The sequence below is a fragment of the Dinoponera quadriceps genome, unplaced genomic scaffold, assembly GCF_001313825.1.
Source record: "Dinoponera quadriceps isolate SergipeBrazil2010 unplaced genomic scaffold, ASM131382v1 scaffold1846, whole genome shotgun sequence".
Taxonomy (NCBI): domain Eukaryota; kingdom Metazoa; phylum Arthropoda; class Insecta; order Hymenoptera; family Formicidae; genus Dinoponera; species Dinoponera quadriceps.
In genome coordinates, this window is record NW_014556140.1 from 83,358 (window position 1) to 111,236 (window position 27,879).

Genomic DNA, 27,879 nt, shown 5'->3' on the forward strand with positions numbered 1-27,879 from the left:
CCCCCTCCCATCGATAGCGCCCTGACGTCCTTTTCCCATCGATACGTCTCATCGATTCCTCCGTCCTCGCGAGATTACGAAATCACGCCCACGCGGCACGCAAGCGGAAGAAAGTCGGCCCGTCGGTGCGTCGACCACGCGTGCATCCTCGGCGGCGCGTCGGCTCGCTTTCTAACAGGACGACCACCGTCCGCGGAAGAAACCGCGCGCTCCTGACTTTTCTTTTCCCGCTTTCCACGCGCGTATTTTACTTCGCGCTCCCTGCGGGGAGCGACTTTGCGCGCGCGCGACAACGCAAAATCCCCCGTCGCCGGAACAGAAACGTGCGTTCGCGACACAACTAATGTGCGTCACACACCCCGATTAGGCGACCAACATGTTTGCTGGGAGATTATAGCGGCTGGTTTCAATTTAATTCGCACATTGTTCGCGCTGTAAAAGCAGTTTGTTGGAATTAAAAACGTGATATCGAAGACCGATTTTTTGCATAATGTATATACGTAAATAGTGTCAACTTTAATTTCAATTATCTCTCAGCTTCGGTACGGTCGATATTTTTCTAATTTCACGCGTGTGTAGACTGTATCTCGATGCGCTGTTAAAATTTAGAAGAAGATTTCTAGAGAAAGTAAATTCACGGATCAATTAGCTTAATGCGGCTGAACGTCCGTACGAACATTCTCAGTCGCGGTAACCGAAATATCGCTTCTCATCGCAGAGTTCTTTCATCTGGTCCCTGTTCAGTTGCAGAGTTTTTCTTTCGTGTAACATAGTATGTAATATTGTCTCGCGAAATATGTCGCTTCGCCTTCGAGATTTTCCCAGAACTTTGAGTCCAATAGAAATAATAGAGAGAAAGAATGCAGAAAATCGGCTCGCGCAATATTCGCCTTCCATTTTCACGGATAGCATATATAATTCACGCCTCCAGCTAGTTGCTCTCTGGATCGCGTAAAATTCGAGCGGGGAAATTTCTCCTGCTTAGAGGCGTGTCGGCCGCGACCACGTTTTCGAGTACTTGACCTCCATTTTCCAACTAACTTCGTGAATGGCGCGCGATGACTCCGCGAGGTTATCACGCAGCTGGAACAACGAATGGCCACGATTGACCAATCGTGCATAATATCCAAATTTACCGCTATTTTAAATAAAGTCACTCTCATTTAAAAACTTAATTTGCCGCTATTATAAATAAGTAAGTTCTCATTTAAAAACTACCATTCGAACGAAACTCCGGTAAACGGAAAGCTCCTTCGTTCGTTACCAGAAATCTCCCGATGCAGTCGGCATACGTTTATTCTGGAACACCCTGTATAATTATAATATAATTTTAATTTTTCTCTTTCTCTCTCTCTCTCGTGAAACTGTTGACTGCTCGACGTCAGAATTTAATACGATTAATGTAACACAATTGAAACATTTAATTCCAAATAATCACCGATACTCCTTCGTCGTACGTAATGTAAAATCGCGGCCTCGCGATTGGAACAAACGTCGGCACCGGCTTCCGCGTAAACCTGTTGTCACAGAAAGTCGATTACTAAATCGCATTTACGCAAGTGCGCTCTGAATTCGCGAGGCTGGACTGCACATTCCCGGTGACCGGCGTACATACCCTCGTCGGCGAGCGAAAACCGGCGCGTAAGCGTAAAAATCGGCGCTCGCTCGCGGATTCTTGCGACAGCGCCGCTTTATACGCCGCGTGTGTGCCGGCCAATCGCGCGGCAAAGTGCTATTAATGTTTTCAGTCACGTAGAATGAGACACCGGCGGGACCACGCGGCCTTCGCAGCAGACGGTCCTACTTTGCGATGTTCGGCAGGTACGACGAAGTCATCCCTCGGAGAAGCGCGCGCGCTCCGGGAAAAGAGGAAAAGGTGAAGGAGGCCGCAATATTCATATCTCGCACTGTGCCCGAGCGTCAAAATAATTTTTCCTTTTTTTTTTTTAATAACATTTTCTGCACAACGCAAAGAAGCAAAACAAATTCCGTTGAACATTCTTACCGATGATAACAGAGGAAAAGGTTTCTTTGGATTTAATATTTCTATTTATTTTCTCCTCTATTATCTTTGCTTTGATTTCTTTGTAACATCTTTTTAGAGAGTCTTCATTCACGGATTAATCTTTTTTATTAGGTATTGTTACATCTCGCACACGCGAACGCCGAAATCTCTTTTCCCCCGGGTGACATGTCGCACAGACGCAAGACGTCGCGCGATGCGTGAGGTTTGTCGCGCGAAGTCGCGACGTTTCGAAACGCTAGGAATCTTACGGATCGCGAGAAAGGGAGAAGCGCAGGCGAACGAAGAACGCACAAATCGCGTAGGAGTAGCCCATCAAATTGTACGATCCGCTTCGAGACATCGGATATTGCGTCGTGCGTAATTATCGATCGACGATGAACGCGACCGTGATAGACAGTAAAAGTATACAATGACAGACACCAAGGAAAGAGAGAGAGAAAGAGAAATGTTTCTAATTGACACATTCGGTATATACAAGCTGCAAGATATTCTGTATCTAAATATTTACGCTAACTGACAGCTAGAGATTGTCAGTTTGGAATTTTGTTTTTCGCCACATATTGAGGAATAAGCTACAATTCATTTTTGCGCGCGTAAAACTTTCACTTGTATGTAAAAGCATTTCTAATTCTGTGCAGCCAATGCGACGTAAACCTTGCGGAAAGAAGTCAGTATTTCGCCGGCAAGGTTTTCAAGTATAGCATTCTCTTAACAAACACGAACTCTACCGACAGTATCTTTTTGCATTGCTAGAAAACACGGCTATTATTCGAAATAATATCTTTTAACTAGATAAAATATGTGAAATGAAACAAATAATTTTTTTATAAGAAAATTATCTTTCGTTTCACACAGGCACAAATTTTTTAAGATAAAAATACACATTCGTTGAAAAGTCTAACAATCGTACCTATTACTTTCTTTTGAGCGTGCCAATGATGAAATCTATTTGGATGCGAGAAAATTTATTAGATCTTTTTCTCAGGGCATGACGCCGCAATAATGTGAATTTCCCCGTGGATTTCCCACGTCATCTCCCGAGAAGAGAGAGAGAGAGAGAGAGAGAAAGAGAGCACGATCCCGTGTGTTTCTTCGCAAACACCCCGCGGTGGTAACGATCGGCCTTACTCGAAGACCATGACGGCTTCGAAACGGTGGCGAACGCGCGAAGTGCGAGCACGCGCGCGCCCGGCCTACTGCATACGCAACTGGCGACCTCGTCTCCGTACGTAATAGCGTTCTACAGGAGAAAGGATGTCTTCGCATGACGGATCTGAGTCGCACGAGACCGAGCGAATGCCGTTTGCAACGTGCACACACACTTCGATACTCTCTCGACACTCGGCCCGTCAAGTTGCAATCTCGCGCGGAGACCACTCGCGGGAAGACACTTGGGATAACGTGCATCAAACTGTAATACCATATACACACAAATGCGCCGGAATAACTCCGCGGAGACCACTTAGCGATATTGCGATTGCATTGCGATGTTGCAACCGAGGAGAATTTGCAAAGTGAATTATCGATTATCGGACCCTCCCCGGGCTGACGTTTCGGAACTATGTTAAATTTTTTAAACGTAGGAGCTAACGATAAGATAGGAGTTAACAATAAGGTTGCAAAAAACGGGTTCACTTCTAATGATATAATTTATTCCTATTTTTTGAACATAATGATGATAATTTTTGTTTTCCCCGTTTTTAGCATCGCACGGGCAGGATTTGGTCAGTTTAGCACGTACTGTACGTGAAGCGTACATTAGACAAGTGGCGGCATGAATCGATACTCTCGACGAGGCTCGAGGCCGCGATCAATTATCGACAAGTCCGCCCGAAGGATACATTCTCTCTTCGCGAGATTATTTCTTTCCGAATTCCATTCCGAGAAGGCCGAGTCTTCGGAGAGAGGTGGGCTTTTCCACGTCACGGTGCGACTGCGATTTTCTCGAGACGACCGGTTCGATTATCAAGATAAATATTAGCCGCAAAGGAACGGACTGGAGAATTCTATGACGTGATGAAAATGCAATTAGAACCGGCAGCGAACAGGTCAACAAATAATCAGCGAGAACGAAAGAGAGCCGACTCGCGGGGCGAAAATCGCCCACAAAATGGATAGCCTGAGTTACGATTTTGATCCTGCATTAGAATCTTCAATTCCACAACATAGTAAGAATTAAGATGGCAGAATAGATTCACAATTTCAATTCTAATAATATAATTTATTCTCAACTTTGATCATGATGGTATTAAGTGTGCAAATTAATTCAATATCATCAATTCAATATCAAATTAATTCAATATCTTTGCATTTAATTCTGGCTAAAATTAAAATGTTTTCCTCGTTTTATATGGCGATTTGAAAGTGGCAACCTTAATCTTTAAAAAATATTGTAATAGTTGACGGCCTTGCCGATGTAAAACCTTAGAAAACAGTAGTTATCGCGATACTGTTCGAAAGGAAGCATCCGAGGCACTGTTGCTCGCTATTTGCTATCCGATTGAATAAAAATGCTGCTGAAAATATTTCAGTCGCTTTCAACATCATCCGGCAGATATGCATGTCAGAAGTCAACGAGGTCCGAAGAAGCATGGATGACTTCGGTCAAAACCGCGAAGTTTTTTCCGCGAGGACGTTCATCAGCTCCCCAATGTGGATGGAGTAAAGTCACAGAAAACAATGGAAATTATTTCGAACATTAAACGTGTACGCTCAAAATTTCGACTTGGCGACGATCCTGTTCGCGAAAAGGACGCGCCAATTTCAGAAACGGAAAAGCTCATCTCGTATCCTCGCGGCGTATTAATCTCGTGTGAGATCGAACGTAGAAGGATCCCGCGCATGGTATTAATGATGAATTAATTATGCCGGACACAATGTACCGCATGCGGCTGACGTCATGTGACTGACTAACCTTACGAATACCACCGGACACGATATTACAATGTGTATGGCGCGTTGCCTTTTTCTGCCATAGTCTATGCAGCGAACATCGCGGCCATCTATCAACTTCTCTCGCAGAAGCCGATTAATTAAATGGCGGAATCGCGCGAGAGAGATTTATGTAACGCTACGGGAATGATGAAAATAGCATGACGCCGTGGTTTATTTCACTTTTTTCCGTTATTATTTTCATTTCAATGTAACTCGCGCAAAAAGGAAAAGAAGCCATTATGCGTGTCGCACGAGGTCACGAGACAAACAAGATCGATCTCGTAACTGCCGTCTAATTATCTCCGTCCCAATAACATTCACTTTCGAGAGATACGATATCATAAAAGAAAAGAATCTAAGGAATGAGAAAAATGTATTCGGTCAGCGCTAAAATAACACATTTACATACATTAATGCGGGATAGGATAAGATGACGAAGGGGGATAAAACGGTGATTTACGAATTTTAAGCTAAAAACATATAATTATATAAAAATATTTGTTGTTACGTACGTCATGCATCTAATAGAAATCTAAACGAATAACAGAATTTACCCGATTTCCTATCCGGCACTCTTCTCGAGAAACTCGCGGACACACGCGTCATTAAAGCTCGATGTATTAGGCAAAATCAGATCGTTACATTTCGTCACATAATAGCTCGCGAGTCGATCGCTTCCTCGTGCATTACCACACTGTTACACATCGTGTAACATACCATTGTTATCGTTGTTATCGGCGAGTATTTCCATACAAACGGATACTTAATCGGCACACCGGCATACACCGGCCGAAATCCCCGTCGCGGAATCTCGCAACGCGCGCGCTTTCTAAATGAATTCGCAGTGTCCGAATCGCGACTACCGTGCGATTTGGAGCGCGCGTACTCGAAACACCTGCGGAGTTGCGGCTGCCGTTAACGTTAATGTCAATACAACGGTATTTATGGGAAACGGCCGCGCACTCGCGCGTGTGTAAACGATGCGTCAGCCTCGGGAGGAAACCACAATGAAGCGAAACGGTAATAATAATAGTAGCAGGTAGAGCCGAGGGAGCCGAAAGAAAGCCGGCGCGCCATTACGCTCGCGCTGTGCAATCGCAATTGAATTCACCCGGGTTCGCTTTGTAGGAAGAAAGTTACACGCTCCTTATCGATCGCCGTAATCCTTACGCGCGGGCCAGCGAGCGAGCGAGCCAGCTCTAGGCTAACTGGCTGGCTCGCGCGAGCTCGCGCGTGAGATTTGCCGGGATTTTTTCTATTTTCTTCTCTCGCGCAGGAATCGTCGTCGTCTACGTAACGAGCCGGGAAAGGAAAGTTACGCCGGGCCGCAAAAAGCCCGATACAGCATAATCGAGTGTATCCCCGTCCCCCCTTCCCCCCTGTCCTCCGGGCCTGTGTAACCCGTCTCGCTCTTTCTTCTACCTCGTTTCCTCGCGGCCCTATGATCGCCCACCGACGTCGTCGTCGCGACGCGATAATCCATTAATGTCCTCCCCGTCCGCGGTTATTATGTACCACCGTCGGCATCGATTCGCCGTAATTGCCGTGAAACGCCGCGGCCTCCGCGAGCATTTAAGCACGGAAACACGGCTGTTTTCTATCGGGCATCTTGAAATTTTCAAGCTACTTTCACGCGCTTAAGGACAGCTCGTGTGTACTTAGACGACTTATAGATTAATAGAACACTTACGATACTATACACTTGTTAACTCCTCTCCCTCTCTTTCCCTTTCGTGCCTTTAATTTTATAGATTTAACTTTAATCATACAGATTTACTAATAATATAGATCTAATTTTAATGCAATCTGAGTGTCAGTATAACCTATTTTAACACTGAAAACAGCGAAAACTGGAATTCAAGAGGTCGTTATGCTCAAAGTAGGATTTATCACATTAGAATTGAATCTGGTTTGCTATTTTAGCTCTTACATAGCGTTGTAGAATGTCAAAGGTTTAACGTAGAATTGAAACTTTAACTCAGCTATCCGTGAATTTTACATTACTTATATCGGTATCTCCCCGTTCATCGGACTAATCGGCACGGCAAGTGTAAAACGCTTTACGCATATCGGGAAATATCGGCCGAACGCGTTCGTTCGTGATCATTACATAAAAGGAAAAGAAAAATTACATAAAAGAAGAAAAGAAGAAAAAAGAAAAGCATCTTGACGGTTAACATAACATAACACGATAACGTCTTTGCGCAGAAGTCCGCCATGCATGAATGTAAATGTCGAAAGACGCGAACGATTAAACCGCTCGCACAGTAGCGCGTTATACGTTTTTTTATACAAAATTATACGACGCCGCTTTCAATTAACATCGGGGCGAGCGTGATTGGAGGAGCTGTAGGAAATGGGATCTTAGCTTAATATAACCTTTAATTAACAAACGAATATTCCACGAGAAAGGGTCTAATCTAATTTTACATGAGACGCGTCTTCGAAAAGCGTGCAATTGAATATTCCATAACGCACTACAAATAAAAAGTGTTTCTCACCACGATTCAATGTTGCTTGTTGTATAAAATGTCGGAATATAGTTTCCCCCCACCCCCCCGTTTCTGAAATAATTACGTGAGAAATGGATCGAGAGCCGGTTCACGCTTTCCGCGAATTGAATTTCTGCTTTCCAACGCTCGCTTCAGGATCTGCCGGGAATACCTATCTTCGAGATAAATCGTTCATTTCCGACGTGAAAAGCCCGCGACAAAAACTTCGGAAAATAGCAGCGATACCCTCCGGAATATTCCTCCGGAGAACGCTTGCTCGTTCCGAGTGAAAATTTCGACCCTGCGCTAATTTTTCGAAACATGGTAAAAAAAACTAAGATGGTGAAACAATGTGATTCTAAATAAAAAGAAAATTCAATTCAATCTAAGATACCGGCGATCGATGTCTTGGACGTGCGGCTTTTTTGTTCTTTCATCTCGCCGTACCCGGGGAAACGCTCGAGAACAATCACACGCGTCGAGGCGTACGGCGTAATGAGCGGTTCACAATAACGACGACGGTGTGTGATAGTAAGGAGAGGAAAAGCGAAAACGATCCGCCGGTTATCGGGCCAACGTTTTCCGGGGAAGATGACGAATATAAAACCGAGGATGAGGAACGTGATAAGCGCGATACACGCGAGATACCACGCGGATGTCGCTCACGACAACGATAATTGTATCGCCGTGGTCGACGGGGGCAGAAGGAGGAACGGAGCGTAGGATCGCGCGAAGACGGCAGGAAGGAAAGTCTTATTACGTCTTATTGCGCACGCGATTACTTATGCACTCGAAAGAAACGCGCGCGCGCGGAGAGGCGGGAACGGGGGAGGGTGAACGGTGAAAGGCCGTCTCTTGCCGCGCGCCGTACGCGAAAGAAGAAAAATTCGCGTCCGAATTGTACGAATGCGAGGGAAATAGAAAATATAAAAGAGAGGCCGGCCGGCCATACGGAAGTTCCTATTGTTTATCCGCTCGATCGTACGTCTATTCAAGGCGAGGCTTCGACTGACGCGAATCCCCAAGGCTGACTGCGGAAAATCCGCGAGGAGCTCCGCGATGATCTCGCGCGTGCAACGCAGCTGCGCGCCGTCCGAGCACGCATCGAAATTTCGGGCATGCGTTAAACCTGGAATTTTTTTTTTACAACACGCTGGGAACTACGTAGAAAAAAAAATAGATATCGATTCAAGGTTTATACACGAGCGAGAGTATATAAATTTTACGTAAAAATAAACTCGCTCGAGTCCATCGTATGTAATTCTGCATGATGTCGCCGCCGAACGAACAAAAAATTCAAACGACTTATCGCGTGCTGCATTTATCATGTGAATTATCGCGTGCAATTTCCCGCACCCGCCCGCCGATCGCGGCTAAACGCTTATGAGCGTTTCGACTTCTGGGCACACTCGTCGGCCGGCGTATCTCGCGTCGCGATCACGCCGTCAATTGCGCGTTACCTGCGCGAAAAACCGAGGTATCCGTGTATCCCTCTCTATCCATCGTGCCTTTCCTTTCTCCCTCGCTCTGCCCCCGTCATTATCACGAGCGATCTGAACAAATAACGCGAGCGCTTTTCCGACGATGAAAGAAAGGGAGACAAAACGGGCGAGCGAACGCGCTCGGCCGGAAAAGTGAGCGCGCGCGTGCGAGCGAGCGCAAAAGCAGCCGGCAATTAGGCGGTTTCGTGGATATGGAAAACGGGACTTTCGGCGCTCCAGTTCCCACTTGGCGATGCATAATTCGTTCCCACCGGGTGTCCGATATTATCTCCCGACAATGCGGAGTATCTCTCCATCCCTCCCCCGTGGGAGAGAAACCCGTCGACTTTTTCGCGCTCTCTCGTACGCGCCGGAAGTCGCACTCGGCGACGGAGACGAGAGCCGACTGAGAACTTCGGTGGCGAAATAATTAATTGTCGCGGAATTGTTTCGGGAGAAGAGAGAGACTCGAACGAATAATTGGACGGAAATATCGGGCGGAGAAAATACGCGCGGCTCCACCCCCGCCTGCATCCGCGAGCGAGATGAAATAACGGGAAAGACCGAGAGAACAACACTCCCCGCCATGTGCGACTGGATTATTCATTATTTCTCGGAGACTCGGACGAAAACTCGGTTGTACGCGGTAGGAAAAGGTTTCTTTAGACTTTAGTATTTCTATTTACTTGACTAAAATCTGTTTCACAGAAACAATACATCCCCGTGTTGCGACGACTCCCGAGTCGTTCCTGAGTCCTTCCTGCGCGTCTTTTTATCTTCGGCCGCGTCGGCAGCGCGCACTTCCTTAATTTCGTCGAGTTCCCAGCGGTTTAACGTACATCCGCTGCTTGCACGCCGGACCGCCGGCGCTGATCGATCGGCTCTCTCGTTTGAGACCCGCAATTCTATAATCGCCCGGTGCGAATGCAGGTACACGCGTTAGAAAGTTTCCGGTGTCGCCGTGCGCAAACGGTACATGCGGTTCGGCAATGCGAAATCCGTTTGCGGGGAACGAGCGCGGTATCGATAAGCCGCTCAATGATACGCATCTTCATGCAGAATCTTTAATTCTACAACACGGTAGGAGCCATACTCCATTTCGTTCGGACGAGCAGAACGTGGCTTGTCGTTAACACTGTGATCATCATTTCGAAACTTTTTAACTCTTGTTGGGTCAATGAATAAATTTTGACTTTTCCGTCAATGCATTGGATGTCCGCTATAAAAAAAAAAAAAAAAAAAAGATAAAAACATCGGATCGAAAGAATTCTGTTTCACTCAGAAAATGGGGAGCAGAATTCACAGATTCATAGAATACAACTTTTGTATCGACCACTGTTATCCGTCATATTTTCACGTTGATCAGCGGGATGATCGATCGAGGATGAAGCAGCCAGATCGGGCGGAGGCTGTACCTGGGGGATTTAATTTAACAACAACGCTACGGTCTCGGAGAGATGCGTAGGAGATAAGCAGAAGAATTGCCGAGCGCTTTGGAAACGACGACTTGGTCGCTCGCTCTCCCTCGCTCTCTCGTCTTTTTCCCGCGTCGCACGGTACATTACGAAACTGGATGAATTGTATGTAAAGATAAGCCGTTGCAACAGGGCGCACTTTCGTAATTTCTCGCCGCCGCTCGACAGCCGCCACATCTTCCCGTCCGAGAACTGTAATTGCCGTGCAAAACTTGCTCATTGTGATGGCTATTCTTCCTCCTCCTGCTTTTGTGCGCGGATTCTCCCCTCCCTCCATCTTCCCGCTCGTTCTCTCTAGTCGGGCGCGTCACTCGTGTCGTTATAGATACACTTTTACAAGGCTGGTTGGTCCAACCACCGTACAAAAGAAACGGCACGGCGAGTCGCTCGACGAAAGAACCGAGTGAAAGTCCGGCTAGGTTTCGAGAGTGATTCAAGATCGATCCGCGCGCGAATAAATTCGTTACACCGATTGCCTGCAAATGTCTGGCCGATATCCATCACGTGCGTACACGTACGTATCTCTTTCTTCTTCCGCGAATGGCTCGTGAAGTTTTACAACTGTCCTTCTCTCTATCGCTCCGACACATCGAGTCCATTCGTGACGTCTTCATTCACGAGATACTCTTTATCAGACATTTTTACTCGCTATCGACGTCTTTGCGCGATTTTTACCGGTGAAAATTCGCAGAGCGAAAATTCGATCGACGTTCTCGCGCGCGTGGCTCAAAAGCGCGACTATTCGCGAGTCTGCAACGCGCGTGAACGCGACTTTCGGACTTTCCGAAGAAGAAGTCTAAAAAAAGGAAAGAAAAAGAAAAGTTAACCTCTCTCCTGGTAACATTCGCATGTGCCGGTTGACGCAATCAATTCCTCGTTCTCGTCCCGGGATCGTTATTTCACTTAATCATTACACAATTAATCATTACATAGTCACCGCGAGTGATTACACCGCCGCTTGTCTCGTTCGGCTGGCTAGTCGCATTAATAAAAAGGCGACAATCAGGAGCCGGCTATTATCGGCGTCCGTAACGTCTAATTTTTTTCCTTTTCGCAAACGTCCGATCTTCGTTAATGTGTGCATAAACATGCCGGCCTGTAATTAATGAGCGCGGACGCGCGTTAGAACGACGACGGTACGTTTCTCGCGCGACGTCGCGGGGGCGGAACGTAATAGTCGCGCAAATCGTCGCAAATTCTCCTGCCATTCGCGCGAGCGGGCTTTCGCGCGATAAGAACGAGTCTACGTGCTGCAGCAGTAGCACGTCGACGTTCATTAATTAAACCGGCACGGTTCTCTCTCGGGCCTGGGCGAAATTACACGCTCGCGATTATGACACCGCACGCGCATCCGGCCGATTCCCATTTCTCCGTGCGCTAATGCGGATTACAGAGGCGGTCGTTAAGCCGCCGGTTGGGCTGTCTGTATCAAGAGAAAGTACGAAGGTTCAAAGGTATCCTCTCTCTCTTTCTTTCCTCTCTTTCTCTCTCTCTTTCTCTCTGACTCTCTCCGGCTCTCCGCTTGCTACCTCGCCGCGGGTGACGAAATTGAAAACGTAGTAACTTTCGACGACGACGTCGATATCAGTCGATGCGAGCGATTTAGCTGGAATGTGTAGAAAGCAAATCGCACAATCACGGAGGACAGGTGATAAAAATACGGAATAAAAATACCCACTCCGTTCTCTCTCTCTCTCTCTCTCTCTCTCTTTCTCTCATTCTCGCAGTTTCTTTCTTGTATCTCCGTCCGAGTAGCAGAGCTCAAGCGAAGGAAAAAACTCGAATTGAAAAATAAGGTCGCTTTTTTTCGCTTTCGTGTCAGGGTAAGAATAATGATCGATCATTCGATCGCGAAGTATCGGGAGGAACGTTGTTCGTTGCCGAAGTTGAAGTACCGCTAACGAGACGCGAGATTTTGCTCTTTGAGATCAGCGATTATGCAATTATGTATTCTCCTGCACTAACTTGAGGAAGATCTTTTCACGCGCGTCCGCCGACGTAATCAACGTTGACCACCATTTGTCACAGCCAATCTTCGCGTGACTGTTCTCCATCGTTCCTTCTCATTAACCTTTCAACCGAAAGCTCCTTCCGCTCGGCGGACGAGTGAAAAACAGCGAGATCTCTCACTTACGTCAAACACCGACTCGCTAAACAATAATCCATTATGCAATTCTAATCCCACCGAGGAGCCCGCGTGAGCTTAACCGTATATTTGCTCTCGCATCTCTCATCACAACAGGAGGAATTGAAGAATAATATCGGCAAATTTTTTTTACATTTTCCACGTCATTATAATGTTCGACGAGACAAATGCCGAGTCGAAATTTTGGGTTCTGTGGTTAAACTTCTGATGCTGCAAACACACAATGGTGGCTGAGATAGCGACGAAACAAGCTCAATTCTGATGATATAATTTACTTCTGCATTTACCATGATTAAACTTCCGTTTTCGCTGTTTTTTAGCGTTAAAATAGGTCACCATCAATCGCAATTAGAATGGAAAAAGCCGCGACTAAGTCTCCCGTTGTCCTTTATTCTTACGCAGTTTGACTTCAAAGAGCCTCACATTCTTTCGTCCGAGTGTTTACCGACAAATAGCTACTTGCGGCGAGCCTCGTAACACTTAACATCGCAAATACCTGCGTTTCAACCAAAGTTAATTAATAATACTTCCGAGAAACAAGGTTCGCCCACGTGAATTCGCGCGAACAATCAAATTCACGGCGCTAACTAGCGCTAATTAGCCGCGATCCTTCCGACGGAAAAGCTACCCGCCGTGTGTGTGTGTCCGAGAAGCCGTGTCGCCGCTCGGCGAGGCCGTCGCTAAAAGGAGCGCCGCGAGGCGGCAAGTTTTCGTTCGGTCGAAGCTTGTCCCGCTCGCGCCGGCTGCTTGGCCGATCGAATGCTGCATTCCTGCCGAGCCAATAACGCAGCCGGTCGCGGTCGGTCGTCGGTCTTCGGAGACCCGGAGTGACTCGCAGCGAGCGATATCTCGATCTAATCGACACGCGCGCATATAATTCACCTCGGACAGGAAGGGATCCGTCGAAATGAAAATCGCAGTTCCCCCCTCTTCCCTCTCCGACACGTCGGACCCGAGAGAGAATTTCTTCCCGAGAATTTTTACACCACACGATTCCACCTGTCGTAGTGCCAATGAAATCCTTAAAAAATCACGGCGTTCCTCGTTGGAAAACGGGCGAACGATTCTCCTTGAACTGTTACAGAGATTTTATTCTTTCCCCTTTCTTCAAATTCCTAAATAAATCAGATCACCGTTGCGATCGAGACCTTTGATTAAAAATAAATCGACTGAAACCGGCTCTCTATTGAGAATGAACAAAAGATGATGGATGAAGGTAGATAGAAGTGCGCTCACGAATCCGCGCCGTTCGCGCGAGATCCGTCGAGATGCGAGATCGATGGAGGGAAGGGAAGAGTAATTTCGAGTCGAACTTCGTGCTCTGCATATTCCAGCTAGCGTAATTACTAGCCTAGAAAGAGAGAGAGAGAGATAGAATCCCCGGCTACTGATTACTATCGTATAAATAAAGGTTCATAATGAGAACGCCGTAGTTTCCCCGTTTCGACGATTCGATGATGGGAACGCGAACGTGCTAACCAGCGGTTCGTTGAACTCGAGACGCGCGCCGAAGAGGCCGCCGCGGTGGCTCTTTTTCCGATCGCCTCACCTGGCGGCGGCGGCGCGAATGGGAGTGCAGAAACGGCGTTTGATGGAAATTCATCTTCGTGAGATTACTCGCGGTATGTTACGCGAGTAACGTCAGCCATGAGATCCTCCCATCACGCGTGCTCGCGTCCGGCTTGCGTCACGTCGGCACAGTCGCTCACAAAATGTGAATAAATTGTATGATCAAAATTGAAAATTGCATTTATTTTGCTATCTCGGCTGCGTTATGAAATTAAAAGCTTGTCACAAGGCCAAAATGTCGACTCGCCTGCTCGCCGCGAGTTTCACGCCGGCTTGCGACGGAACGCGCGAAAAATCGCGCAACCTTCGACAAAACCTTCACTCTCTTGCGTCTGTTTTTTTATCATTCTCAGTTCCGTCACCCGCGGACAGCTCGCGATCTCACGACCGCTACCGTCGCCGAAGATAGGCATTTACGCGATTCGTGTTCGCAGTTTTATCGTCCACAACCGATGATTTACAATCGTGTTTCCCCCGGCCGAGATGGCCGGCAAAAAGTCGTGGGCGACGACGACGAGCAGAGATCTCGTTGCTTTCCTTATTACCGGTAACCTGCAGTCGTAAAAGCAAAAATTTGCATCGGCGAAGTGTCGGCAAATTGGTCGCTTTCACGCAAGAAGCGCGTTCCGTCGTGCAAGTCGAATGACACTCGTCGAAAGTTCGCGCGCGCGAATCACAGATCGCGCTAATCGCCGCGCGCGTTGGATAAAGCGGGAAGGTCTTGCGAGGCCGCACAGTGTGAAAAAAAATTTTAACGGCTAGATGACGATAAAATAAGTGTATATTTTCAAAAAGTGTTCGAAATGATGATCATTAGTATGCAATGCAATTTCTATTAAATTAATAATAATAAAAAGAATTTCTTAAATAATAAATTTTTCTTCTACTCTCATATTTCGAGGACGATGATCATTTTTATCTCCCTGTATAAATAAATACTATTATATTTAGTACTAATGTTTAATAAATAAATATAAATTTGGCTGTGATTCCAAAATAGAAAATCTGAAAAGCAACTCTCCTAGATTATTCTTCTTTCGTTTTCCGGTGAAGAAAAAAACAAATCAACCTCTTCTCGAGTCAACTTTAACACGCGTACACCCATAGACCTACATTCCTCGGCAACGTTAACTAACTCTAACTCTCAACTGTAACTTCAATAGACGTCGCCTCCCTCTCCCTCTCTCTCTCTCTCTCGCTAAAATTCGTGTCCCGAGGAACGCTCGGTCTTTACACGAGAGATTGACAATTTTCATTCGCTCGCCAGGTGTCAAAATAGCAAAGTGTTCGTTCGAAAAAGCGGTTATAGAATTCGGTACGACAAACCCCCAAACAGAAACATAACTGGACGTAGCGTCTAGCGTGTGGAGTGCACGCGCGCACGCGCGAAACGACTGCGTGTGCGTACGTGTGTACACGTATCTGCGTGCAATGATTACTTCATGTTATATAAGAGTGCTTCCTGTTCTTACGCCAATCACCGCATAATATGTAAAACACGCCAAGCCTGTCTCGGACACCGCTCGCTCTTAGTACTGCCCGCGCGCGCGACGAGAAAATAACGCTGGACGCTGTAATGCTACATGTAATAGCGGCTTGTCTTTCACCGGCCGGTCTCTATTATGACTCTATGCGACAGACTTTGCACCGATTTCCTATTTTTAATCCGCGAATATCGAAAAAACCACTTTCACCTCATTGACGCACAGAAAATATGAGCCTTGAATTTATATTAATTTTTTTTTCCGTGTGCAGAAAAAACGTTATCTTAAATGTCAAATTATAATTCAAACCAGATTTGATAGATCCCCGATTTAATTTATTCCTCCGCTGACCGCACATTCCTTGCTGTAACATTTGCTTGTACATTTCATTTCATTTTGCTTCTTATGTCGTATGCAGTGGAATAAAAATGTCGTTGGCTCGATGGAATTGCTAACTGCGCGTATAATTGGAGCAAATCTTCCTGAACCAATGGCAATATCACTGAATCTAATACTGGAGTCATTGAGAAACAATGTATGATGTATTGGTTTCATGATATCGCTGTCAAATCAAGAAGATTTGCCCTAATTGTGCGCGCTGTGTGGAAAATTCTATTGATACAACAGCACATTTGATACAACAGCACATTTTTTCCGTGAATACGATATGAAAACAAAGTGACGATATATAAGCAAGTGTCATAACAAGGATTGTGTTAACAGTCTTTTTTAAATGTCAAGTGTCATAATTTAAAACGAATCTTATAAATTCATAGTTTAATTTATCTTCCTGTGAATACAAATTTTGAATTGCTATTTTTGATTACCATTTTATTGCTATTTTTTGTACATACAGATTAACAGTTAAGAACTCGTCGCATTTTTAATATAAATTCTAATATCGTGTCTTGTTTTAATTCCAGCTCGCAATCTATAAATTCCACGTTAGATGTCGATTTGCGAGTTGAAACCTCGCAAGTCATAAATTCGCTCGAAGGCTTCTACCTCGCGTTATTTACATCCTTCTGTTACTTTCCGCTAGTCTATCGCGCAAGGGCCCGAAAGTCCCGACTGTGGAGTCGGTTACATCATCGGACTCGCGTTCTCACGTGCTCAAACACTATCGAACGTATGCACTTCTTACGTATGCACGTACAAGTATCCGCGAGAGAGAAGAAGAAGAAAAAGAAAGAGAGAAAGAGAGAGAAGCGGCATTTGTCGACGACGACAATACGATGCAATTGATCACCAACGATCGCAGAACTTGTCTTCGTCGACCACGAGTGGATCCGTCAAGACCAACGTTTATGCTTAATAGTCGCAAAGTTCATCCCCTCCGGCGGACAAATATCGCAAAATGACCACATACACGTATAAATATAGTATATTCGTTGACATTGAATAATAATTAATTATTCTTTTGACGTATGTTTCTTTCTTTTTTTTCCTTCTTCTCTTCTGAACGTCATTCGCTACATATGTTGTTCATTAATGTCAACCGAAAAAACTTCAGATAAGTGACGCTAATCGATCGATCCTAGCGATTCAAATCGTCTTCCTCATGATCGAGTCTTTTTTTGCATCGGCTACAAACCGGACCGGATGAGACAGACCTCGTACTTTGGCTCGCGTGTGCAAAGGGGAACGCGGTAATCGCGTGAGAGACTGTTTTATTCACCAGCCGCGGAATCTCGGATCTCGGGCGACCTTTAAAACCGCGATGTGTCGCGTCAGCGAGGATAACCAGTACGGAAAGATACTGATCGATCGTTCGGTATCCGATGTGAAGAGCAATGAGCAAGGCGTCGAAGGTGATTTCAAGGAAGAACCAATGAAAAAAATAAAAAGCTATCTTTTCGGAACACGGTCATTAAATGATTGTTAATTGATCGTTAATTATCGATTATTATATCGAGCGATAAAATTACAAAATACCAGAATGCCTTCTTCCGCTGTTTCTCCTCTCAGCGTTCTTATATATTTTTATACTCTCTTACGTTTCTTATATTATTTTGTTATTTCATTTTTGTATTGTATTATATTTTCTTATGTTTCTTACCGTGAAAATATTTCTACACGATATCCCGTCAATATATCGAATCGAATCGCTCCGATCACGAATCTTACGACTAGGTTCAAGGTCGAGATTACGACAGAGCTTTATGAAACAACATTCGTGCGAATTCTTACGTCAAAATAAATTAAAGTTAGGGGTGATGAGTCTCGTTATTTTTAAAATCCTTTTATAAAGGTGGATCCAGGAAGAACATTATGAAGATAATGACATTTCGTCAGCGCACACGTGGCAGAAGGAGCAGTAAGAAGTAACTTTTTCTCAGAATTCATGTTCAATCGTAAATGCCTTTTTTCAGGCGGACACGACGACAGTCGGAGATTGAAAGCGGTATAATTTTGACGAGAGACGCGAGGAATACGTACGTCTTAACTGAAATTAAATTATCAAGCGACGATGGAAACGTGACGGTTGCACGCATTCCGTTGCTTCCATATCTGCAGCACCAATCGTGCATCTTTTCGCGGCGATCGAAAACTCAGCGAAAAATCATATTTTCTCCCCAGAAACGTCAGTCGCGTAAAGCTTGACGCTTCATATAACTATCCGATCTTATTTCACATTTACAATGCTGTATATTCTTTCGCAAACGGAAATCTCCGCATAAAATTAGATTTTTCCCGGCAGAAACGCCAGTCGTAATAAATCCTGATATTTTACTTATATAATATAAATAAACTTATAATTAACTGACGTTTTTCACATAACTACACTGCAAATTAGTTGAAGTTTTTTCTTACATACTTCTTACACGTGTCTTGCCGTTATATCACGTTATTTAACAGGAATACATGTGTAAACTTAATATTATTATAAACGTGTCAATTCAACGTGATCAAACGTTTTAAGTAACGTAAGCTAAAATAAGTAAAAATATGTAAAATTAGCTTCAGTCAAATGTGTCATTTTGAGACGCCTGCTCGTGTAAAAATAACACATTCGGACTTTACAGCGTAATCGCGACGCCTTGTTCCACATTCAGCGGCATCGTGCGTCATTTCGCGAATCGAGAACTCTGAAAAAAATAAAATTTTCTCTCCAGAAACGCGAATCGTGTAATCCCTGACATTTTGTTTAATTAACCGACCACGGGTATTTTCCACGCGCAATGAAGTCGGGCCCGATTAAGCAATTCTTCTCAGCGTGAAGTGGCTCACTCGATGAACGCGCCGTGCGCGGAGAATAAGAAATTCTCGGCGGCACGAAGCACGCTGCTCGTGCTGGAGAGACGCACCCCAGGTAGGACAAATTTTTAAAAGATCTCTCAAAGATGTCCGAAGGATGTCTAAAAAAGAAATAGAACGCCTTTTACAGATTTTTGCCTTTATCTCTCAGACATTCGTTCTGCTTCCCATCGACGAGATTGTCGCAAGAACGAACGCGCGATTCGCGCTAAGAAAAGAGACTCGCTCTCGCGCGAGTTTCGAAACCTTCTCCGGAAGTTACGATCGTTAATAAACCGCGCTCGGATAACGGAGAGAAAGAGAGAGAGGATTGCAGGGACTCGCCGAAATTACGGCTGCGCCGGGCGCCACGCTTCATTTCACTCGCGACGGATCCGGCGAATAAACTTTCGGGCCGCGTCGCGAGCTCGCAGGTGAAAGTCCGCGAGTGCATATACTCAGCTAGTCAGCCAGGGTGACAGCCGTGGAGTAGCACCACGGAAGGTGTCAACGACAATGCCGTCGTCGAGAGAGCCGACGACGATGCCGCGCCGAGAGAGAGAGAGAGAGAGCCGACGACATGCTAAATAAACCGCAATGATTCAGTGTGGTCGAGCGTGCGCACGCGATGACACATCCATTGAATCGAATTAAGAGCAACGGACAGACTACAAGCGTGAGCCGTGACATTAGCCGCGATGATCGAGTTAATCGCAGCCTCCTGGGCGCCTAAAGCATCGCGCATGCCACGTCCCGAGTATCGAGACTTCGATGCTGCTTTGACACTCTTAAGGTAGTTGGTCAAATCATTTCTTCAGAAATCCTTGGAAATTTTAGCATATATTCTGATGAAAATACTATCTCTACAAAATCTACAAAGTTAAAAGACGATTGGTAGGCAAGTCGATCGGTTTATAAGGATTATGTGAATATTTTTGCGCTAAAACATTAATATTTCACGTAAGTTAATGCGATAAGCGATGGAAGAATCGTAAATATACTTCATTTTAAGTTCACATTATATGAACAAAATATTTATATATTACATAAATATGTATTACGAAAACACAAACATATTTTACATATATTACAAAAAGTTATCTTAATTATTCTTCTTAGAGTATTTTTTTTTTTTACTGTTTGCTTCATATTTAAGGTCAAAGCGACAAACACATTTAAGAAGAGAATGTGCGTGAGTCGATTAATAAACATTTCCATTTATCCATACAACGAATGTGTGTAGGTTTTTTCCCTTCACAAGTTCAGAATAGATTCCTCTATGGATTGAATTGACATTTTATTTCTTACTATATATATATAAGGCGAAAAATACAAATCTCATAAAAATCTCATAAAAATCGTAGGAAATGTAATCGGTTGATTATCAGAGATTATTCCTTCGTTTGGATGTCTCTTCACGTTTCGATTTCATGATCATCGTTCGAATTCACGTGCGTCATCACGTGGCGTCCGTCCGATCGATTTGCAACACCGACGATCATCAGAAACATCGCGATGATTTAACCGCAAAATACACAACTTCAATATGCACATAATATCGCGAAATGCTTCCGGCTACAAACGCAAATAAAACGCGTATTGAACGTACGTATGTGTACGTGCTTGGCTTTCGCGTTTCGAGTTGGTTTTGACGATTATATGATCGTGTTATGTGCGCGAGCGCATTTCGCACGTGTGCAATTCGCAAATTAAACGCACAGTCGACGAATTAAACGTTGCGGCATTTTTTTTCCAACAACAAGTTTCGCGTCTCGTATCCAATGGGAAAATGTATCTACCGAGGACCGCTAAGTAACCAATTCTCTCACATGGAATGCATTGCGAAATTTATCGGAAGAATAGTGTTGCAATCTTTATGGTAATTGGTAATTTATTTGCTTAGGAATCTTTAAAGAATTTCCGGCATATTAATCGAAAGTAGACATCTTTTTGAAGATAAAACGGTTAAATAAACTTAAAGATCTACAATCAATATATAAAATTACGAGAAATACGGGGCATCCGACCGTTTACGATCGTTTCTCCAGAAGCGTGCATTCGTGAGCGTCTATCGATACGTGTGATACATTCACAAATACACACGGGCAGTCCCGGCCAAAAGTATTACGCGTCGAAGCGCGAGAAATGATTATTTCTTTATGACGTTTTTAAACGTTACGTTCAATTTCGATCGATATTCTCTTGCTATAGTGTCAAAATGATGCTATGCATCATAAATAGTATTTATAAATTTATAAATTTAGCATAGATTTATCGAGCTTCTTCGCGTTATATTAACCATTATCTTCCCAGCAGTATTTATCGTCACGGAAATCCGCTACTACTTTAATCTGCCGCGCGCGCGCGCGCGCGCGACTGTACTTCTGTAACACAAATACACTCGAATACCTCGCGGTTCCTTGACAGCGTAAATCCGCCGTATTCTTTGTAAAATAGGACAAATGAGTACTTACACCATCGCCTGAGGAAGCCGCCCTGCAGTTTGGCGCAGATCCCGCGATGCACCCTCATGCTGAGCGAATCACCTTCACCGTGCAATCACCCCGAAATCACAGCACACCCGACGTCGCTGAAATTGCAGCAAGCTCGAACGCTTCCTCTTGTACCTCCTCTCCTCCTGTGCGGGTGTCCTTCTTTCAGGATACACCTCTGGTGATGATTAAGTCGTGCACAAACACACTCTTCTCACCCAAAAGACGTCGTCCTTCTCGTGTCGTTCCTCGTCGTGGTCCTTCAACCGTCGCGCGTTCGTCCTCTTCGTCCTCTCGCTTCGTTGCTTCGTTTTCTCGCGACGCTCGGAAGAGGCTGCGCCTCGAGGTTGTCCCGGACAGTTGGACCAACCACACACACACACACAGCTGGAGAAAGTCAATCCTCCTTTCGGAGTATGCTAAGTGTGCCGGATCGCGCGCGATGTCGCCGTGCGCTTATTATTATACACCCAGTAGAGATCCCGATCCGGAAGACGAGTTCCTCCTCTTTTACACGTCGTCGTCGTCGACGCCGTCGTCGTTACTTGTTGCTTCGAAGAACGGCCCGATGCTTTGTGAAGCAATCGCGATCACCAACCTTCCTCCACCGGGGCGAGCTGAGGTGACTCCGCCGAGGATATGTCCTCCACCAGCACGTTCGCGATCGACCGGTCGATCGATCGATCTCGCTCACGACGGTACCAGCCACGATCGCACGACCCTCGTCGATCCTCGAGTCCGTTCGCACGCGACGAATGCACGCGAGTGCACACGGCGACTGCCTCCTCGACTGCTGCGTGCTCGGGCCGCTGGTGGCCGCGACAGTGATCGTGGGAACGACCGGCGGTGATGATGTACTTGGGCGAGAAAGAGGCATACGATCAGGAGGAGGGAGCGACGGAGGGATATGGAGGATAGGAGGAACGAAGGAGGATAGGAGGAACGAAGGAGGATGGCTGAAGACGGAGAGAGAGAGAGAGATGAGAAGAGAGAGAAAAAAAAATATATATATATATATAAAGAGAGGGGGGGGGGGGAGATCAAGAGGATTGAATTAGGAAAAGGAGTAGTGGCGAACGAAGGTAGGGAAAAGGGGGAAGAGAGAAAGAGGGTGATAGAGAGGAGGAGAGGAAGAAAGAGAAGGGGAGAGAGAGAGAGAGAGAGAGGAGGAGAGGAGAGAATCGAAGCGAAATCAAGCGGAACCGACGCGCGCGTTTCGACGATACGGGTGTGTGGGTGTACGCGGTATGCGCGCGGAATCGCAGTGGCAGAGAAAGATGGACGAGCGGTGGTGCGATCGGCGCGAGATCGGCCAAGACACTGCGAGCAGCCGTGAAGCGTCGCGCCGCTCAGGTGAACGATTTATTATTGCCCCCACTTGCCGCTCCACTTTGCCCCCTTCGGTGACTGTCGGTGACGACTGACGGCTACGTATCAGCACCATTGCCGAGTATTGCTGCGTTGCTGATCCATTCGTCGCTCCTCTCGCTTAGCTCATCCTGCTCATCCGGCGCAGGTGCAGGAATGCCTCATCTCCGGTTTTTGCGTCACTTTTACGTTTATTGGAAATTTCTTCTTGATATCGTCTCTCGCTCTTCCTTCTTTCTTCCTCCTTCTCTTTCTTTGTTTCTTTTTTTTATTGTTTCTATTACAAGCCATCGATTGGTGCTTTGCAACTTGCACTGGCGCGGCGCGAGTGAAAAGCACATGTAAAGTCCGCGAATGAAGGATCTCACGTGGGAAGATTCAAATCGAGCGACTCACAAGGCGACCACGCGATCGCAGAGCGATCGGCAAAAGTGTTCGATGTTTTTGGTGTTCGATGTTCAGGCGGGTGGATGAGAATTGTCGCTGTTTCGTATTTCCCGAAGTTACGGCCGGTTCTCGCAGAGATGTCGAGAAAAGATCGGAGCCCCCCTGAAGAGTCTAGGTACGTCCCTGGGCGCGCGAGGTGAGCCTCTCGCTTCCTCTTTCACCTGGGTTTTAACGCAGGTGCCAACACCTGCGCCTGCGCCGATACCACCACTTCGAATACTCCGCTGTCATCTCCTCTCGCTTTCTCCCGCGTGCGCCTTATCCGCGTGTGCCAGGTCGTCCTTGCAACCTCGCGATAGCGGGGCCCCGTGGATCTTTCGCGCTTCCGCGCTTCTCCCCGTTATCCGGCGACCCGCCTCCTCGTGCATCCGACATGTGCAGCGGCTTTCGGGAAATAATAACAGCAATTCGTTAGTATCGCGCAGGTGGAACGGTGTGATTGTCCTGGAAACGCGCTGCGCGCTCTTCCCGCATGATTCCCCACCTCCTGCGGCTTCACTTCTCTCATTCATCGTGTAACACACACACACATACATATATGTAGAAAGTTTTTATCGTACATAAATCCTTAATTTATAGATTTAGCTTTATGTATCTTCTATAATATTACAATTATAAAATAAATTAATTACAAAGAGAGAAAGAGAGAGAGAAAGAGAGAGAGAGAGGAGTGCAGCAGCCGCTGCTTCAGTCGCGAATCATCCGGTCGACTTTCGGTCTGCCACAATTTTCATTTTTTAGCGAAAACTTATGCTAAAGAGTAACCTCATTTTATGAGCCTCGATTTTTTTTTTTTTAATTAACCTCGTAAGATGACTACATTTCGATGGCATAATAAATGCGAGCTTAACATATATATCATTAAAATATATATGTGTTGTGATATTTTGCATGAATTCTTTCAACCCCTCGGCAGTTGCCATTACGTGCGTGTGACTTCAATTAAAAAATACCGAACTCTGTCGAGCAGTCACACGAAATTTTTTCTATCGCATGCAGTAAGTGGAGCTGAAGCAACAGTTTCTGTTTACAAGCGCGTTTGTTATGTGATTTAGCATTAGTTGATTTTCCATTATATTTGTTTCAAGTTATCTTTTCGAACATTTTCAAATAACAAATGAGCGATAAGCAACCGAAGCAAGGAATATTTGACAATGCTATTTTATAATGTAAGTTTCGAATTTTTTAAATCACTTTCGATCGATGTGCCAATCTCAGTCCTACGTCACACTTTCGATCGATGTGCCAATCTCTGTCCTACGTCACAGAACCATGTAAAAAATGTTAAAGTCAGGTTATTTTGTGAGTAAATGACACAAACTCTCTTCTTTCACGATTCCTTCATCATTATCTTTTATATTAGTATTAAAAATCTCGGTGGGAAACCTGAAAGTTCAGAAAAGGTTTCAAAGGAGAGGCACAATGAAAAAAAATTAAGCGCCACGTATCTCCGGCGTGTCAAAAACTAGTCCCACTTTAGCGACGTGCGGCGGCGGCGCGCCGTTGCAGACACAATTTTTCGTGCCTCGCGCGGGACTTTCACCCAGTCGATCAGCCTTCGATTACTCACGCATCGAAGTCTCCCCGAAAGATGTTCGAATTTCTGGCCGGAGATTCTCGCGCAAGCCGCGACCAAAATGGACGAACCACGCGCGATAGAGAGAAGACTTACCGATGGGCGACACAGGCAGGATATAACCGGACTTTACAGTTAGCGGGTCTCGAAAAAAAGAGGTCCGCCGCCAAAATTAACCTGATTCCTGTCTCTAGCTCGGCCACGGCAAGATCGACAATCGGCCGCTTAGAAACGTGGTCGAGCGATCGGGGACACCGATGTGGGTCAACTCGCGGAAAACTACGAGAGTTTTTACGAGCCTTCCTTCCCTCCCCCCCCCCTTCCCACCTCCCGCGTAATGCGCTCTTCCTCGCATTATCGCATCTGGAGTCGCTCCCGTTTTCGTTTCGATATCGACGATAATAATTGTCGCTTAGAGACGGTAATAATCGCTACTGGATAAGGAACCGTTACCGTCTGACTGGGATTGCTCGGCGTGCGATGTCTCGTTGCGCGTCTCGAGATCATTGAGACGAATCCATGCGGGAAGGAAGCGTTGGATGTTCAAGTGAATAATCAAACGTTCCTCGGTAAATTTTTACCGGATCAAATAATATTCACTCGATCTAAGGTGAAATGTTTTCCAGGCGAATCAGACGAGTAAAATTTACTCGATTCAAGTAAAAATGTATTAAAGTATTGGAGCGATCGTTGACTCGAATGGCACTTATTTTCTGCATGGGTAAAAGAGAAAATCACGATAACATTGTAACGACGTTGTCGAGGGATGGCTGTGAAAAATTACACGACAAGAACATTATAAAAACTCACTTCTCGATCATCTCCTCGGCATCGTCATTTTCGGTTCCGAAGTAGAAACGCGCGTCTCGCATGAACTTTTCCACGCTCGAATTCGTCCTCGCTACGCGGAAAATCCGCGGATTGTTAGAAATGCACTCGACTCTACGTGGTTTCGAGCTTGTCACTCACCGTTGTCTTCCCGGGCATCGGAGTGTGAAGTGTCCTCGGCATTATGTACAATTCGTATAATTCATATAATTAAATCCGCTGAACGATCGCGCACATGCGGCATTCGCGCGTCTTTGAAACGTCCGAAGTTTCAAGAAGCAGACTTACGTTCTCGCGTGTCATAAGAGGCAACCGCTGTCAGCGTGATCGAAATCTACGCTGAGAGAAAAAATATCTCGAAAAAAAAAAATATTTATTTGATGAATACATTAATAACATTTTCACCTAAATCTGAATTCTCCTATTTAAATAAACTAATAATCGCTATCAGGAAAGGCTACAGTTTTAAGAAAAAATGCGTTCATTTAGCCAAATTAGCCGAATTAGTATTTCGCAGGATATTCGACTGCCAAAATTCCCAAAGAAAAAAGAGAATCGAAAAGTGATAGAAAAGAAATTAATACGAATTGGAAATCACAGTGTCGTGTAATCTTTACGGTTACGTAAGAATGTCTTGGTATTTTTTAAATTCCTGCGATGTACTTCATGCTTGATACGCGCGACTATCTATTGATTTTGTCATCAATACGGTTCGGTATGTTATGCTCACGAGTGATTGAGAAGGAGACTTCGAAAAAAAAATACAATTCTCGAATGTTGAAATCATGTTTTCCACATCTCACGCTGTTCCAGCCGTGTCCTGGCTCATAATCAAGAGCGTTTCTTCTTATCGCCTGAAGCGTGTCAGGTCTTAATTGCAGACCACGTACGATGCCCTTGTTTTTCGCTACGATGGGGTTCGAGCGGCAACCTTGACCTTTTAATTGGACGATACTTCAACATTTTCAATGTTGCATTACACAAACATCTCTTTCTGTCCCGACGTTTTGATAAACTAGCAGGACAGGCTAATATTATTCGCGTATGTATGGATTCGCAGATTAAAAAACTAATAGTTGTATTTTTCCTTCTCTCTCTCTCTCTCTCTCTCCCGTTCGCCACTTCTTCCACGCGTCGCACTTCATGTGCGTTACGCAACGCACTCTGTGGACAGCTTGATTGTAATCTCTATTTATTAAGGAGAAAAAAAAATAAAAAACAAGAACGAAGATCGCGATGTTGCGCAAATTGTTTTTACACGGCCGTGAGCGACCGCGTAAACACTTCCGCGGGACTTTCGGACAGACCAACCTATTCAAGTTACCTGTCGTTAGTCGGCAGCAATAAAAGCAGCACGACTAACGCGACTAACATGATTCGAAAGTACTCTCATTCTTTCTTACGATTTGCCAGGATCCGTCGTATTGCCTTGTCATTTATCTTATGTACAGGAGAAAGAAGGAGAGGGGGGGGGGGAGAGAAAAAGAGAGAGAGAGAGAGAGAGAGCTTGATCGCATATGCCACTCGAACTGAAACGACCTGTATGGATTATCTATCGTTACATACCGTAATATTGAATTTTAAACAGTTGTCTATTTTAAAAGTAGTATCTTAGAAACCTCTATTTTGAAGTCGCTTAACCGTTAAGTACGAGCCGTATAATTAAATAGGCGTAATAAAAGGCGTTTCGAGATTTTCACTTTTTCATAAGGCCAGACTTTTTAGAAGAAAAAAAAGAGAAGCAGATCCAAGGTGAACCTCGTGTTCAGATTAACATAAAATATACAAAATAAGATGAGATATACAAAACAAGAAAAAATGAAATTGAATTTTTTCCCCGTGACATCTCCCTATGTCCAGTCTATTTTATTATTTCCTTTTTCTTCTCTCATTGAATAATATTAATCTATTTGTCTTATCATATTGTAGCGAGAATGATTTAAAAGAATGAAAATTTGAAGGATCATTCTACGTGCATCCGTAAACTGACAAGAAGAGAGGGAGAGAGAAAGAAAAAGAAATAATAACGAGCGTGTCTGAAAGCACACTTTTGCGCGAAACAAGAAAATCATGTCCCGTCGCAACTGACACCTGAAGATCCGAAGGGGATAATACACCTCCCCCCCCTTCCCCCTATTGGTGAACGTTACAATCAGTCGTGCTATAATTTACAGGACGCGCAACTAAGTTAACAACGGTGATCTTTCGCAAACACGCGGCCTCCACCTTTCCCGGGCTATGCGTTACAGCATGATTGTAAGGAATATTACGTTCAAACATCGCTGAGGTGGAATAATTAATTGCCGCTAATTACTGTTCAACCT

The 27,879-nt window shown here is 45.1% G+C and overlaps 1 protein-coding gene across 1 annotated transcript in view; it reads right to left on the reverse strand.

Moving 5' to 3' along the window:
• LOC106746952 (scavenger receptor class B member 1) overlaps window positions 1-22,666 on the reverse strand; it is a 36,617-nt gene extending 13,951 nt beyond the window's left edge. Inside the window, exon 1 of the mRNA XM_014624136.1 lies at window positions 21,319-22,666. Coding sequence (XP_014479622.1) covers window positions 21,319-21,376 — 58 coding nt within the window. The 5' untranslated portion in view covers window positions 21,377-22,666. The remainder of the gene's footprint in view (window positions 1-21,318) is intronic.
• Between the last annotated feature and the right edge of the window lie 5,213 nt (window positions 22,667-27,879).